General features: G+C 37.3%; 2 protein-coding genes across 2 annotated transcripts; both read left to right on the top strand.

The window, feature by feature from the left end:
- The first annotated feature begins 81 nt into the window (after positions 1–81).
- LOC136816464 (uncharacterized) lies at positions 82–3,716 on the top strand. The gene is made up of 2 exons (XM_067072792.1): positions 82–177; positions 344–3,716. The coding sequence occupies exons 1-2, from the start codon at positions 138–140 to the stop codon at positions 3,421–3,423; spliced, it is 3,120 nt and encodes a 1,039-aa protein (XP_066928893.1). The 5' UTR covers positions 82–137; the 3' UTR covers positions 3,424–3,716.
- Positions 3,717–6,329: 2,613 nt separating this feature from the next.
- LOC136816465 (uncharacterized) lies at positions 6,330–16,757 on the top strand. Its single transcript, XM_067072793.1, has 19 exons — positions 6,330–6,553; positions 6,969–7,073; positions 7,210–7,260; positions 7,878–8,057; positions 9,140–9,211; positions 9,477–9,569; positions 9,679–9,787; positions 9,869–9,947; positions 10,292–10,397; positions 10,846–10,956; positions 11,075–11,185; positions 11,531–11,713; positions 11,894–12,073; positions 13,498–13,644; positions 14,163–14,294; positions 14,745–14,872; positions 15,190–15,274; positions 15,638–15,849; positions 16,248–16,757. The coding sequence occupies exons 1-19, from the start codon at positions 6,445–6,447 to the stop codon at positions 16,416–16,418; spliced, it is 2,364 nt and encodes a 787-aa protein (XP_066928894.1). The 5' UTR covers positions 6,330–6,444; the 3' UTR covers positions 16,419–16,757.
- The last annotated feature ends 490 nt before the right edge of the window (positions 16,758–17,247 follow it).

Raw genomic sequence — 17,247 nt, 5'->3', positions numbered from 1 at the left:
TGTATTCAAATACTGTTTGTCTAAATAGAATATTCTTAACTAAAACAACAAAACATTGTCTGTCCATGATCATGTGAGTTGATAATTTGCAGAAATTAATTGTACAGTGTTAGTGAGAAGGTCGCATAAACATAAAAATGATAGTGCTTGCTGTCATCATTTCTCAACTCATCGCAGGTAAGCTTTTTATCTTTCAATAGTTAAGGATGAGATTGATACTTTGCGATTAGCTTCACATAAATTTGTCTTTTTATGAAAATCATAATCATAAGTGAAGACCAAATGTATGTGGATCTCAAGATATTATATACTATATGTCAATCATTTGATTCTTTCTTTTTAGAAGTATTTGCGTCGACTAACGTCCACGTGTCTGGGGGTGCCTCAGCTCACGATCAACCGAGTTGTGGAGCAATCACCACACCATGTTTCAGTGTGCAATACGCCCTTGATAAATCCATCAATGGCGATACAATACTTCTTGACATCAACTACGAATTTGTTTTCAAACAAAATTTACAGATCAACAAAAATGTCTTAATCACATCATACACAAGTACAACAAACCTACCAACCAATCAGTATGCAACAATAATATTCCCCAACCCACAATTTTCAAGTTTTGGACTTATAAATCCAGCGTGTAATTTCACTGCAATGAATATTAATTTCACCGTTCGATGCACCAATAAGGTTCGGTACCCCGTCGCTTTGTTCGGAGTCAACCGTCATTATGGCACCATCAGCATGTACAACTGTTTGATCAACTTGAATTTAGATTTCCAGAACTTCCTCTCCATATTTCAATTTGGAGGCTTCAATTGGAAGTTCAATTTCGAGAACACTAAATTTACAGCAGCGTCCAGTATTTATACCGTAACCTCCAGAATGTCAGGAAGATCACGCAGACAGTTTTCAGATACTAATAACGTTGACGAGTTGACTTTTTATAATTGCTCCTTTAACTCGATCGAAATTTTTCAACTCGAAGCGTTCAATGTACTCTCTTTAAACAAATCACAAGCATTCGACAGTTATTTATCATTTGATTATGGAAGTGAAAAAAGGGTTGTTGATTGTACGTTTATTCAATCCGACCTTGATATGATTGCCGATAATCTATATGTGACAAACTGTACTTTTGATGGATCATATGGAAGTAGCGGTTTTTTTACTCCTACTTATGCTCAGCTTTCTTATAAGGGCAAAAATCTTACTATTTGGAATTGCAGCTTTATGAGAGCCACTCAAGGAGCGGTTAATACTTGGAAAATAGCAGGCCTCGTAACTGTTCTTAACACTACATTCAAGGACAACAAATTGAATCATTTTGGATTGGTTGAAAACACATTACGCTCAGCTGCTTTGACTGTCAACTCGTGTTATTATAAGATTATCAATTGTATTTTTCAAAATAACGGGGATATGCTCACCCGGGTGGAATCAAATGATCTCCACATTTCCCTTTTAGATGAAAGTTCATGCAGTGGAGTGCTTTCATCTCATCAACTAGTTGCCAACACGACTATTTATGGTGATGCAAACTACGTTAACAGCCAGAGTAGAATCGCTGTCTGGGATTTCATGTACAGTAAAAACTTCATGATTTATTGCCCCCCTAATCACATAACAACCTCTGCTAACCACTTTGGCACCTTTGAAATATTCACTTGCTATCGATGCGATGGAGCGTCTTACAACGCACTCAGTCTCGCTAAGATCTGGTACAAAAACGAATGGAGTAGCGAGTTTACCGGTGAAGTGGAAAAGTCTACGTGCTATTCTCCTTGTCCTTACCAAGCATCTTGTGTCGGCAAGATCGTGAGCAGAGGCAATTACTGGGGAGTGACTAACTTGACAGGTTTTGTGACTTTCTTCCCCTGTCCCTCTGCCTATTGTTGTTCTTCTCTACCATATTGCAATTCGTACGACACATGTGCGCATAATCGGACCGGTAGGTTATGTGGCGCATGCGTGAAAGAAAATGTTGTGTCAGCAATCGGAGAAAATCGATGCGTGAATAAGGAGCATTGTTCTGGAGCCTTGTTTTGGATTGGTTACACCCTATCCTCAATTTTGATTTACTTGTTCGCCGTTTATTATAAAGACGTTTTTATGTTTATCAAAACAAAACTTAATAAACAGCGTGCTAGAATAACCTCCCGAGCTTTGGTTTCAGTGATCGAAGATGAAGATTCGCACCCTTACCAAGTGTTGCCAGCTGGTCCTGCTGTTGAAAACGATCAACCTGTTACTGCCAACAATGTCGACGAAAAAGGTTTCATCAAAATTGCTTTTTTCTTCTACCAAACAGCATCGGTGATCCGCATCAGCGCCTCTGCAAAGACCACTTACAAGATGCCAGCAATTATGGATATATTGACGTCTTTTTTCAACTTGAAACTAGATGTCCAGTCTTCGGACACTTTTGATACATGTCCTTTGAATACGGATAACGTGATTGCGATCAACTTGTTGAAAACTAGCGTGCTGTTTACTTCTTTTGGTATTGTTCTTGTCTTCATTCTGATCCTTTCTGTCTCAAAGAAATTCTCTTTTTGTAAGAGACGGGAGAGTTCACCAGAGAAGCAGGAAGTGACATTACTGGTGAAATTAAAAGGTGCTTTCATCCAATTACTTCTCCTTGGATATGCGTCCATAGCAACAATATGTCTCCAAGCTATCAATTGCATCGAGATCACTGGCCAATTATATCTTTACGTTCAAGCGACCATTCCGTGCTACCGATCCTGGCAAAAGGTATTTTTCATGGTTATTGGTGTTTGGGTAGTGCCGTTTCCGTTCGTTATTTATATCGGGTGTCGATTGTTCCAAGCGAATCAAATCGATACAAATAGATTATTATCGATTTTCATTTTTCCACCTTTGGTGTTTTGGTACTTATTGAAGCATCTCATCAACAGAATCTCGACATCATCTCCAGAAAGCGAACTCGTACAAGGAGAACGCAACTACATTCTATCGATTCTGAACGGACCTTTCCGCTATCGAGATGGCGAGCTCCGTATCATTTGGGAACCGGTCCTCATCATCCGGCGTTTTCTCTTGATTGTATGCTGCACATTCATCATTTCACCTACAGAGAAACTGTATCCTATGGCCGTCTTGCTATTGTTCTTTCTCATGCACGATTTAGTTGCTCAACCGTTCAGCCAAAGCTTCCTCAATTATATGCAATACGCATCCATGCTACTCCTGTGCTTCCTGTTGGTTATCAACCAATTCTGGGCATTCTCCACCGACGTCGATATCACTCAAAATCCAACATATCATCTGATGGGAAAATTATTCATTATCTTGGAAATGATCATTTTGCTTTTGCCGATATTCATTTTGGTTGTATTTCTCATTGTAAAGATATGCAAGATTATTTTTAAAATGTTTACTGGTAAACAGGACTAAGATTTACAGGACATTTACCGTGAAGATTTTTTTCCTCTCCGACGTGTTGCTATGATCGGGCCAAAAACATACACGTTTTTTTATAAGAACACCCAAAATTTTTAAAGCCTTCGGATGTTCTTAACTTTTTGAGTTTTAAGCCCAAAAATTTTCCGAACATGTTCTTATTTTCGCACTTTGTGAGTATTTTTGTCTATTTTCTTAAGAAATCGGGTGTTTTAGCCTTATGCTTTTATACAAAAAAACGTATATGCGTTGTGCTTTTGTTACTACAGTTTAATTAAAAACATTTAACAAACGTCGTTTGGTTAGATCAAGTTTTGTTCGTTAGTAGTTGATACATTAGTATTCAGGGCCTACTTCATACTGTTTGTACATAAAAGTTATCTTTAAAGATCTATTTCAATGATCTTAAGTTATCAAAAATAGCAACAACAAAAATTTTCCGTCCGGCCGCATGAGAACTTTTTTCCTTCACCCGCATTCTGGAAACACTGCATTTTTTTATTTTCGCCTTAGTAAATAAATGTTATTTTGAAAGTTATATCTAATGCGAATTACCAGCTCTCGACACTGATGTGCGATATTTTTTGTCATGGTTTAATCCAACAATTGCTAAAGTGGATATTTTACAATGAGAGATAACAGAGAGAAGGATATTTTCGAAAAACGAACCGTTCGATGCAAGTCTGGGGAATATTTGATATTTTATACTCTTATTTTTCAGTATTTTTTGAAAGATTTTCGTTAGCCTGAATGAATCACAGATATATACCCGGGGGAGGCACTCAAGGTAAACGACCGACCGTACGTGCAGCCGTTAAGGGTGCTTTTTTCAAGCTTCTCAAAGCGCACTGTAAGGGTCAAAATGAGCAAAAAGTGCACTCTAAGGTGTAAAATGTGTAAAATCTGACCATATTTGCCTTAGAATGGTCAAAAACGCACTTTAAGGGTCGGTTTTCGCCAAAATTTACTCAAATTTGGCTAACTTTTCTCTCCACTATAAGGGTCCAATTTCAAAGATCTAATTTTGGGCCGCACGTACAGTCGTTTTTGAATCGAGTGCCCCGGGTATCTTACCTATACAAAATACTAGATAGAGCTACTCCATTTCTGATGAAGTGAATCAGTATTCCACTCACTCATTTCAAAATGTCCAATATAGGTGGAAAGAACCACTACATGACGGATGACGTAGATACAATCTTGGTCAAAATATATTGAGAATTTTGATTAATTCCTCGTTTTAGCAATTTTAAGTTCGGGCGAGAAAGGGCTAATTGATAAATTAATTCAAATACTTCGATTCGGGAGGGGTTTATAGACTTCCAGGCTATATTCTGAGCCATATTAAACCATTCTTGACCATTTGGATCCTCAGATCCTAAGGTCCTAAATCGTAAGTTAAAGATCTCCTCTTCCAACCTAAATTAGAGCGCTTCCAAATCGTTTGTGGTTGTAAGATTTCGTGGGAATTTCCCTTTTTTCTCTGATATTATGACTTTGATTGTAGCTGCTATAAAAATTAATTTTGAGGCTATAAGAGACTGTAATAGCCATTGAGTTTAAAGCCCGAAGGGCTAGAGTTCAATCTCTAACCTTTCTCAGGCAAGAAAAAGTGAAGCCTTAAAAAGTGCGTCGCATTTTTGACGACAGATTGAATCTAGCAATTCCTTTGTTTACGATTGATATTTTTTTCGAAATTTAGCGGTAAATTTTAGTTTCAATCTGTCATTTGTGTAAAAAACCAGGCCAGCCGCTCAAGGCCGCGCAACTTTGGTAGGATTTGTTGGCTTCAAATCCTACCAAGGAGATTGACTTCTAGCCTTTCGGGCTTATACTTCATTGGTAATAGCCTAAAAACCTAGTGTTTCATGTAAAATATCTGTTGAATGATTTGTGTTTTTTAACTAGATCGGGGAAATTGCCACTTTACATAGAATTTAAATGAACCTTTTTTCTGATGTTATAGAAGTCACTTTCTAGCTGAAATTTGAAAGAATTTTCTTTATTTTAGCCAATAATAAGATGATAGTAGATATTCTGATGGTAATCATGTCAATGGAATCAACTTCAAGATGGGTAGATGTATCAAAACACCAAGGAGGGTTTGGTTGATACATATGAAACGTGATGGTAGCTTAGGGATTGGCGTCATTGTTTGTGAGTAAGAATATATTTCCGTTACTGTTGTCGCTTTTATGCAAATGGTTTAGTCATCTCAAGAGGATAAGTAGCTAAGGAGAGAGGATATGAATTATTTTTAGGTATTCTTTAGTTCGACATCTAGCACTTCAGTTTGTAGAAATGACTAATTGTCTTAACTCCAGAAACGCAAAAAGGTGGTAGATTTCCCTGAGATTGTGGAGCTGATAATAAATGTTAGCAAAGAGAGGTCAACCAAAGGATTGAATTTTTCCTCGCTCACAATGTTAAATGATCGTTACTTTTGTTTGAACTTGAAACATTAGAAAGACGGTTGTTATATACGGTAACTAGATACTCCCTACATCTTTCCGCCGACCTTCCGTGATATGTTATGAGATATTTTTGTTGATAAAATAAACACTTCTTTATTTAGTATTTGACGGAAAATCTTGTTAGTGCAAAAAGTTTGGGTTCGTCTTACAGTAGCAGTGTCTTTTAAGAACTCTTAGAACAAAATTGCCGTTATTTTAGCTTCATTGAAGGTTTTATGTGGCTCACAATGTTCACGGTTCTTTATTATCTAACGTCATTTGAATAGCCTAAATATTGATGGATGGAAAGGTTTACAATAGCCATAGAAGCATCTCTATTGGAGTATAATTCCAAGTTTTCGATCAACGTTCTTATGGAAAATGTTTCGGAAGACGTCATTTATGATGACCCTTCATCTCTTACAAGCCTCTCACCCACTTTGCCATGTTCTCATATAAGTTAATATCGTCGTTAGAGGTGCATTCGTTTCATTCTATGAGCTGTTTTGTGTTTCAGGTTGTATAGAACTTGTATTCTCATTGGTGGCTGGTCACTTTCACAATGAGGTTGTTGACATTGTTGGCGTTGGCGGTATTGGCGGTGGGCGTTCTTTCCTCAACTTTCAATGATGAAGAAGAAAATCAGAGATCACCGAGGATCAAAAGATTCAGTAAGAATCCCCAAACATAGTAATAAAAAATAACTGCTCTCCCTCCCGCAGTTCATGCTACAGAACACACCTGTGTCACAGCCGTTTAGGCCCCAGCCCCACGGAAAAATTTGGCAGAAATTTCATCCCCAGTGGGAAAAATAACCTAGAATTTCAGCCCCAGTGAGAAATTGACTTTGATTTCATCCCCATTCGAAATTCATTGTTTAGAAATTTCACTCCAAAACCATCCCCATGGATTTTTCAACCTTGGAATAATATAATTTTCATCCCCATTGAGATTTCAACCAAAATTTTCATTTCCGCTGTAAGAAAAAGTTTTACCGGGGCTGTGAGGGGGTGTTAAAGAGCATGAAAAGAGACTGAACATTCTTTGCTACTTGGAAATTTGATTTTTGTACGCCCTGTATTTCAGGTCTTTCGAAGAAATTCAAGTTTTGGTTCAATCGAGACAAAGACGAGAATGAAGAAGACAAGAATACTGAACGCAAAAAGAAATCTTTCGGTCAAAAGATCAAAGGTAATGGAAAACGTCCTTATTTTTCGTCTTCATTTCCTTATACGTTTGGGTTGAGATGAGTTGAGTTGTATGTTGCCCATGTTGCCTCCAACACTGTGGTAGCTTCGAATCTTCTAATTTCTTATCAACGTTTCAGATGGATGGACGAAATTCAAAAGTTGGGTCAAGAAATACAAGAGCAAGAAAAGTAAGTACATTTACTGGGAATCTTTGAAAAATGATTAACCAACCATCACTCTCCAACAGTCAGGGATATATATGTTCAAATTGGCTGATCACCGGTTGTTCAGTCTGATTGGTTATTAAGACGATAGCTCATCGGTTATTTGACCTTACGCATGTGCTTAAGTGAATTTTCTCTCAAGAACTAGAGTTGATCCAAAGTCGAAATTCGGCACACATTCCTCACACATAAACCAATTGATATTTATCTAAAAGAAGACGCGACTATTGATATTTGGAAAGAAATTCACAGCAATTTTCTAGTATTTAGGCTAATAAATTAACCTATATGATATTGTCTAATCAACCGATAATAGGTTAAACAACCGATGATCGGCTGGTTTAAACATATTCCTGACCGTCTAATATTTTAAGTTACCTTATCGGCCAAAACTTAGTCGGCCCTAAGTGACTAGATTTTGGCTTGGTGACTAAAATTTGGGCCGACTAAAAATTTGGGCTGACTAATGATTAAGGCCGACTAAAATTAAGGCCGACTAAGTTTTGGCCGATAAGGTATTTAGCTTGAAATTAAACTCAACTAATAATATATACTAATCAAATATACATTCCCTCTCGCAGACAAACGATACCAAATGAAGAAAGAGGACGCGAAATCTCAATTACCAAGATATCTTCGTGATAAATATGCTCAAGGGAAGAAAGTGTTTCAGAGCGAACTTGATGAAGCCTACTTTAAGATGATGAAACAAAGAAGGCGTGGTGTTTCCATTATTGATATCATCAATAGAATCAACAAAGGTGTGGTTTGTTTAGAAATTTCATCTAAAGTTAAAAAATCCAGTGGGGATGGTTTTGGAGTGCAATTTTTAGACATTGATTTTAGAGTGGGGATGAAATCAAAGTCAATTTCCCAGTGGGGCTGAAATTCCAGGGTAATTTACCACCGGGAACCAAATTTTTGCCAAATTTTCCAGCGGGGCTTGGGTCCCAGAGGGTCTGTGACATAGGGGTGTTTTGTAATCTCAGAAACACGAATATTTGGGAGTTTCTAAACATCGACCAGAAATGGCGACCACGACCAGCGACCACGACCGGCGACCACGACCGGCGACCAGATAAATTTGGGTTATCGAGTTTATCTGCTCTCTCCACCGTAGAGAACATCCAAATCGAGTCCTGATGTGGCTTTCAAATGAACCACTGAGCACGTGGCTGAGAATTACTCTAGCTGAGACTACTAAAAGTGACATTTGACGTTACCAGTCATTTTCTAGACAAAGCTACACTTTTTGACAAAAATATTGACAGGGCAATTAAGTGTGATGCTTGTAAACTTTATTACACCAAATATTTTAATTGTACCGAATGAGATGCCTTTAGTATGAATAGATAGAAATTGTCAGTAGGAAAAAGCTGGGTAGGCCAGTTTTAGAGATATGAATCTCATCAATTATTCTATTGTCCTTACATTGTCAAAATGACTTATTTTGACAAAATAATGATCTGATGATCAAATATAAAGCTTCCTAAATAAATTTCAGCACAAATTTTGCCACTAATTAATTTGATGCCGAAAATACAAAAGGATAGAAATTGACAATATATTCAAGCTCCAAGAGCGTTGAAATGGCTGCTCTACACGTTTTGCACGTGGCTTTATAATCACTGTAGGTGGGACAGGGGTGAGCTTTACTCTTCAATTCGATAAATAAATTATCATAAGAGAAGGACTCTACGGTGGAGAAAGAGAAAAAACTCGATAACCCAAATTTATCTGGTCGCTGGTCGTGGTCGCTGGTCGTGGTCGCCATTTCTGGTCGATGTTTAGAAAGTCCCCGAATATTTTGAATGATATGAATATGTTTTTCTTCTTGTTTCAGGAAATGACGTCAATTTACGACAAGTAGACATAGTGGAGCCGAAAGACGCACCCAAAGAATTACAAAATACAGGTAGGTACCCAAATTGAAATTTTCCAAAGCAAAAAATGGGTTTACTATGAAATTATATATTAGTAAGGTCAGATGCATTTAAACTATGAAGTAGGGGTTCAGCAAAAAAAAGTAGACTAAGGCTGGAATACAAATCGAAGAACAACAGATGTTAATTTCTGAGAGTAATCTTCGCCAACATAAAGACAAATAAATATCAAGATTTCTTGGTGAATATACGTGTAAAAGCAGATATTCAAAAAATTTATCTTAAATTTTTCTAAAGGTGGTCGAAATCGCCGTGACGTCATGCGCGAAAGGTTTTATCTATGGCACGATCGTATTATCCCGTATGAAATCAAAGATTTTCAATCGAAAGGTAGGGGAGTGATTTATTTTTTTGTTTCATTTCAAATTTGTGACTTCTTGGATGAGTTTTTCATAACATTCGGTTTCTGTTTTCTTATACACTTTCGTTTCCTTGTTAGACGTAAATGCTATCAAAATTGCTTTGAACGAAATCGAATCAAGAACTTGTTTGAAGTTTGTGCCACGAACCACCCAAACCAATTGGATTCAATATTTCAGGGGTACAGGGTAAGAAATTCATTCTATCATTTATTCAGTTTTCTCTCTATTCATTCAACATGCTAATATTTTGATTGATTTTCGCATTAGATGTTACTCCAATGTCGGCAAAGTGTTTTGGCAGGAAGGATTTCAACAAATATCACTCGGTTATGGTTGCATGACAAAGGTATAGCTATCTATATAAAGGTATCTCTCCTCTCTCCTCTAATCGTCGTAAATTCAATTACCTCTGAAGGATCGTACCATAAAAGCCACGAGGTTTCTAGGAAGTCAGGTAAAAAAAATAGGGTTATCATTTCTCATCGTTCAGGGTCGGATACAGGAGGTAGGCTATCTTATTCATGGAGAGTAATTAGTTTCCATATAAAGTAATACGATAATAAAATGCACTCTCCTCCATTGGTTATAGCCTCCCTCTGTATCCGAGCCTGAGTTCTGTTCCAGCCTCTTTTCAGCTTTACGGACCTATTCTATTTCATTTAAGTTGAAACTAACTTCTTTCATATCCAGGGAACGATCCAACATGAGACAATGCATGCGCTAGGATTTTACCACGAACAAGCCAGACCAGACCGAGATCGCTATGTGAAAATATTTTTCGATAACATTCGTGACGGTATGTTTGTTTATTTAAATTCTTACAGTGGTCTGACTGATTCAATGCAAGTGTACCGTACTTACCTATAACAATCCACCGAAATTGCAAAAATTCGAATAGTGCTGCGGTTTTTCTTTTTGAAAATAAGATAGAACCAAGCTGGTAAATCAAACATTATTTTATTAGTATACTCAGTAGCGTAGTAGATTTTATGCCATTATGATTATCTTTTTAATATCATTAATAGATAATTACAGTGTCATAAAAATCTGCTCTCCTACACAAATTTTGCGCCCCTCTTGGCTACGCTACTGAGTACATATGAGTATTTTTCAGACTGTTTTCTGGAGGGCCTACTCGGTGCATTCTTTAGAGTATTCAGTAATTTGTATTTTCCGTTGAAAAGTTTTCATTTGATTGTTAAAGGATTGTTAAACTCCGTTCAATGCTTTCCACTTTCGTTTAGACCAAGAACATAATTTTGAGAAACAGACGGAAGAGAAAGCAGACACTTTGAACATTCAGTATGATTTCTCAAGCGTGATGCATTATGGGAAATTTTCATTCGCTCAAGATCGTGAGTTTCTTCTTTTTGCTTTTTCATCCTTTTTTACTTTCCCACAATGTTTGAATACTTTTATGACTCAGAGGCTTTTCGTCTACTTCATTTTTTCGAACATTTCTCCCTCTTCCAGCTTCAAAGCCTACCATCCTCCCGATACAGAACCCGAATCAAGAAATCGGGCAACGAGATGCTGTCTCTGACACCGATATCGAACAAATCAATATCTTGTACAGTTGCTCAGGTCAGTATGCTTCTGTTACGAAAAAACGATTTCTATACCAGTGTTGTGGAACACAGAGTTGCTTTTTATAACATTAGCAAGTTTATGTATTTGCACTTTTGAGGACGGTAGAATGACTGAAGCGATTTGGAATAACCCGAAGTTCTGACCCGCGAAATCGAGGACGGTAAAAGTGCTGATTTACCGTCGTCCTCAGCTCGTCAGGATCTAGTCAAATTAGAACCTTACCGTCTCCGTCAAAGAAAAACACACATGCATAAACTCGGTAATATCTCGGGAGCGTTTTCTGAACTTTGTAATCATTTGAGCCCAGTTCTTTTGATGATGAATGATTTTTATCCACAGTTTCTGGAAATGGTTGGAGCAAATGGTCAGAATATGGAGCATGTAGTGTAGAATGCATCAAACAACGATCACGTTTTTGCATGAATTCGGACAAAGCAAGCTGTCCGAACCCAACTAATTATGGTTACAACAGATATGGAGTTGATCTTCAAGAAGCACAGTGTTCATCTAGCGAATGTGCAGGTACCGCCCAACAAACTCTTCTTTACTTTTAGTATGTTATATGTTTACTTTCAATTTTCAGGATTTTTCACGAAATTTCAGGGTTTTTCAAAGAAAAATGAAAGATTTCGATACTGCTCAAAGCTTTATTTCTAGATTTGACGGTTGTTTTCTCAATTTACATTAAAAACTCATTTTTAGGAGTGGTTGATGGAAATTGGGGTTCCTGGGGAGATTGGGGCAAGTGTAGTGAAGCATGTGGAACGGGGAAACATTCCAGAACAAGACAGTGTAATAATCCAACTCCTCAAAATGGCGGAGAAAGCTGTAAAGGTTCGGCAAGTGAAGAAAAGGAATGTTTCATCAAACCTTGCAACTCAGGTATGACCCGGTTTCTTGCCTCTACTTTAAAAATAAAGATTTTCGAAAGAATCTTGATTTCGAACCCAAGTTGTTTTATGTTTGCCTGCAAAAAAGCAGGTCAAGCGTTTTCGATGGGAAATAAGTGGCTTCATTTCTTACCAAGAGTTTCAACTTTAGCCCAATCGGGGCTTTAAAATCAATGAAATAGATAAGCTAACTGCTCACAGATTTCCTGTCGTGAAAGTGTGTCCAATTTAGTAGTCGACTAGTCCGCCACGTTGTATTCTTATTTTCCGTACGAATCTTAAAACATTCGAATCGCGCTGTTGAAAACATGGCGAGCTCTAAAAGCGGATACGCTTCCTTTTATAAGCCTGATCCAGTCAAGTAGTTAGAGATCAGTAGAATAAACTGTAAGTCAAAACTTCGAAATCTAAAAAATTAATACTAAGGCGAAAATAAAAAAAGGTTGTGTTTCCGGAAACCGGCCGGGTGACAAAAAAATTCTTTTTAACCCGGCCGCAGACTATGGGTTCATCTATATGGTTCATCATAAAGAAAATCAAGTTGACCGTTCAAGCTATCTAACGTCGTTTGGTTACACGCTTTTTTTTATAAGAATGGTGTAAATCCATTTCATCATGGATATTCTTAACTTTTTTGGGAAAATTATCCTAAAATATTCTTACAGCATTCTGAGGCTAGGATCCTCACTCAGACTAGATTTAACATTTAGTACATACGTCTCGAGCATAAAATGGCATTTTTGTGAAAAGAGGGAGCCTTACTTGGGGGTTATTGGCAATTTATAATTGAAAATGCTTTAAAAATGGCATTCTTAGCTTGAGTAGCCAAATTCCATGATGCTGATATTCTTAGCATATTCTTAATTTTTTGTCCATTTTCATCATGGACATTCTTATAAAGTGTATTCTTATATAAAAAAAGCGTGTAGATATTCCTGTATTCCTAAATCAATTTTTTCTCGTTAGTAGTTGATACATTAGGTATTCAGGGCTTACTTCATACTGTTTGTACATAAAAGTTATCTTTAAAGTTCTATTTCAATGGGCTTTTACAGAAAAATATTTTACCCCCACTGTTGATGATATTGATTTTTCGAAGTATCGAACCCCCTGGATATCCTACTTTATTAATAAAGAGCCCCTGGATATCCACTCTTATAAAGATACTTACCCCTGGATATCGTATTTTTTACCTGAAAAGACACTTTACCCCCGGGATATGATATCCTCAACACAGGGTCACGGACTATTTCTGGAAAAGCCCAATGATCTTAAGTTATCAAAAATAGGAAAATAATTTTTTTTTCCGGCCAGCCGCATGAGAACTTTTTTCCTTCAATCGCATTCCGGAAACACTACATTTTATTATATTCGCCTAATGCTAAAACTAAACCATCTTCCACCAATTTCTTGCAGGTTCGCTTGATTGCACTTTTGACGACGATTCAGACCGTCTTTGTGGATGGACATCTGAAGATTCAATGAACTTTCAATGGACGCGTAACCGAGGAGGTACTCCTTCCACCAGCACTGGTCCTTCAGAAGATAAAACCTCTGGAAGTGGTATGAAAATAGTCCACGTACCATTTGTCTTTTTCTGTACAATTAATTACAATCTTAAGGTAATTTTCTAAACACCCCTGTGTCATAGACCCGCTGGGACACCAGCCTTACTTGTGGTTTGGCAAAAAATTCGTTCCCGGTGGGTTTCAACCCCCACTGAGAAATTCACTTTAATTTCATCCCCACTCGAAATTCAATTTAAAAATTGCACTCCAAAACCATTCCCACTGGATTGTTTAACCTTGGAACAACAGAATTTCTATCCCCTTTGGAATTTCAACATGAATCTTTATCCCCACTGAGGAAAACAGCCCCATCGGGGCTGTGAGGCAGGTGTGTTTTTAACGTTCTAATGTTTAATGCTTCCAAAAGAATATGCATAGAGTAGATAGCAGTCATTTTATTTTAAGATCTGGCAGGGTGATTTAGGGTTAAAAATTTAAAGATAGCACCCCAATTTCTCACAAGAACCTACTGGTGTTAGGAAAATATAACATTGCTAACAACCTCTTTTGCAGGGTATTACATGTACATCGAGACATCTTCGCCAGCGAGAGAAGGATGGAAGGCTCGATTAACCAGTTCACTCATTGGTGCACAAGTTGTCAAATGTATGAAGCTCTCATACCATATGTATGGAGCAAGTATCGGTAAGTGAATCAAAACTTTCTACGAAATTTTAGGTATAAAACAGAATGGCCACAAATGGTTGTTTAAGATCTCTTCATTACTATGCTGGTAAATAGTAACTTTTGAAGCCTTCGGATGTTCTTTACTTTTTGAGTTTTAAGCCTAAGAATGTTCTTAAGATGTTTTATTTTCCCCATTTTATGAGTACTTTTTGTCCATTTTACTATTTTACTAAGAAATCGGGTGTTTTAGAGCCCCCAAAGCCTTAAAATGTTCTTAACTTGTTCTTAACATTTTGTCATTGAAACTTTATGTTCTTATATAGTTTGTTCTTATAAAAAACGTGATATTCTGTTGCATTTTCTAACCACAGCATCCTCAGAGATCACGAATATTACGTCCTTCATCGATGCGTCCTTTAATCACTATTTTTTCCAGCCTCAGTATAATCGAAACTTGTATGTTTTCAGGAACTTTGAATATCATCGCAAAGGACCAAACAACAAACGAGGAACGCATCCTTTTCGAGAAGTCCGGTAACCAAGGCAACACGTGGCAAACAATAGAAGTGACTGTTCAAAACTCTAATCCTTATAAGGTTTGTTGTTTAATAATTTGTAAAATCATGTATGTTCTCCCTCATAAACACACCTTTCTCCTTAAAACTGCAAACTTAAATGATATTGTCAATGGTCTCGACGAGATAAGTGGATGCCACAGAGCGCTTCCAAGTATATTCTGATTCGACTCGGCTAACCATGAGTTAAACAGAATGAGCCAGATGTTTGTTAGTTCTTGCGGGGGGGGCTACTACTCTTACTAACCGACAGGGGTAATCGGCTGAGGTTCGAAAATGGACCCTACGTGAGACTGAAAATTCTGGAATCATAAGTTTCATGACTTTTCTCTCATTAGATTGTGTTGGAAGGTGTGAGAGGATTTGATTGGCAAGGTGACATCGCAATTGATGATATTGAGTTCACAAATGGAGCTTGTATCAGTAAGCATTTCTTTCTTTATCTTTGTGCTTTACTAAGTAATGTTCAAACAGGCTCCATTGTACAAACTTGTGAATAAAGTCAAGGGTTAATCAATTGATCAAACTATTTCAATACGCTTGGATTATGTCAAAACATTGTACAATCCGTGAATCGAAAAGATTTCACCGATCCAGAACCTCGAATAATCATAGCATTAAGCATATTTGAGTCTACAAAAAGCTGATCTGCAAAGCTTTTGAAAAATATTAAAAGTACCGTGTACAGTCAGTTTTTTTCTTGTTGACAAGGGCCTGTGTTAAAGCTTTTTTGAGCTAGTTTTACTGTAGGACAACTTGAATAAGCACACCACCTTTTCGTTTCAGAACAAGTGGTGACCACGCCTTCTCCCACGCCCACAATCCTTCGCGTTGGATGTTTTCAAGATCAAGGCTACATCAACGGTCGCCGACCATTCACCCATCGGGGTGATTTAAGTGGTTTAGCCATCTCCACCAATCAGCTTTCGGAGCTTCGCGATCATTATTATGACGTAGTTAGGTATTGTGGATCGTTAGCAAGGAATAATGGCTTCAAGGTATAATTTAATACTTCAATTTATCTCAAGTTCTTTAATTTCAACAGATTGTGAATATTCAAGTTTTTTGTCATTGCTGCGTGTTTCAATTGTCTTTGAAGTTCATTCTGTGGATCCCAAGGATTCTGCTCATCCTCAAGCGAAAGGACTTTCTTATATAGGAAATAAATCTATTCGTGATATTCATGACGTAATGTTTTCTACTGAAAGACCCCGGTTTTTGCCAGTAGTGGCAAATTTTATACAACTTTTGTCTAGTTTAAATTTGTAACTACTGGCTAAAAGCGGGGTATTTCCGTAGAAAACATTACGTCATGAATATCATGAATAGAGGTCTGGGACTCAGACTCTGTGGATCCAGTTTGAAAATGCTCTCACCGATCTCCTTTTTTTTTCAGTTTTTCGCCATCCAGCAATATTACGAATGTTGGACAGGACCGACTTCCGATGTTCAGTACAGTCGAGATGGAGAAAGTAAGGGTTGCTGGCCCGAACAACAAATGGGGTACGGCCCTCATATCGTCGGCCAATATTTGTCGAATATGGTGTACCAGTGGAGTGATTTGTAATAATTTTTCCCAAGCTGACTATATTGAATAAGCTGTTCTATGCGCACCAAAATATGTGGTGTCAGATGAAACAGCAGAAAATATGAGATACAATTGATGCTATAAGAAACATTAAGAAGAAGACATTGTGCATCTTGTTGATGGCTGGTGGCTTGATTGGCTGTAATCATAAACTGGTATACCAATGGTTATCTCTATAACACTATTCTTTCACTAGAATTTGAGCATCGTTGTACATTATTTTGAGGGGAAAATTCACAAAAATAATGCTCGTACACTTTTTTTCATAACTCTGAAATTAAATCATAAATCAAGAAAAAATCAGAAATATATTATAAATCAAAAATAAATCAAAATCTTGTACTACATCAAATTTTGAATAATTTGCCCCTCGCCTTGTTTGATAGATTTTTTTTCTTTTTTAATTTTGCAGAAGGATATTTTCCATTTTTTCAAATCATGTTTAGTTTACAACTTTGTTCTTTTCACAGTAGCCTAACCCTCTGCTCCAGTGATTGTATGTTGAAGGGACAGAGGGGCCTCTTTGCTTTTTTTAGGTTCTTAGCAAAATAAATTTTCTGTCATGTTAGGCTTTCTTGCCTGGTTTAACGGCTGCGGTTGTCATTCTTTACAATCGTGGGCAGTTTTCTGCTTTTGAGAAACACTGACGATGTCGAGATGAGTCGCCTAGCAACTTGTGGAATAAACCAGGTTAACGTTTGTCTTAGATGCCTCATGCACATATCCGACATCCTGGAACCAAATTACCCTTACCCGGATAGGGCAGCATTCGGTTACTATGCCTTGCTGAATGGCAAATCGTGATTTT

The sequence above is a fragment of the Clytia hemisphaerica genome, unplaced genomic scaffold (assembly GCF_902728285.1).
Source record: "Clytia hemisphaerica strain Z4C2 unplaced genomic scaffold, Clytia hemisphaerica genome assembly, whole genome shotgun sequence".
Taxonomy (NCBI): domain Eukaryota; kingdom Metazoa; phylum Cnidaria; class Hydrozoa; order Leptothecata; family Clytiidae; genus Clytia; species Clytia hemisphaerica.
This window is presented reverse-complemented; position numbering and strand designations above follow the sequence as displayed.

Coding starts and splice junctions, on each gene's coding strand:
- LOC136816464 (XM_067072792.1), top strand. CDS start 138: ATGATAGTGCTTGCTGTCATCATTTCTCAACTCATCGCAG. Junction 178..343: donor CATTTCTCAACTCATCGCAG/GTAAGCTTTTTA, acceptor CTTTCTTTTTAG/AAGTATTTGCGTCGACTAAC.
- LOC136816465 (XM_067072793.1), top strand. CDS start 6,445: ATGAGGTTGTTGACATTGTTGGCGTTGGCGGTATTGGCGGTGGGCGTT. Junction 9,788..9,868: donor CAATATTTCAGGGGTACAGG/GTAAGAAATTCA, acceptor TTTTCGCATTAG/ATGTTACTCCAATGTCGGCA. Junction 10,957..11,074: donor ATTTTCATTCGCTCAAGATC/GTGAGTTTCTTC, acceptor TCCCTCTTCCAG/CTTCAAAGCCTACCATCCTC.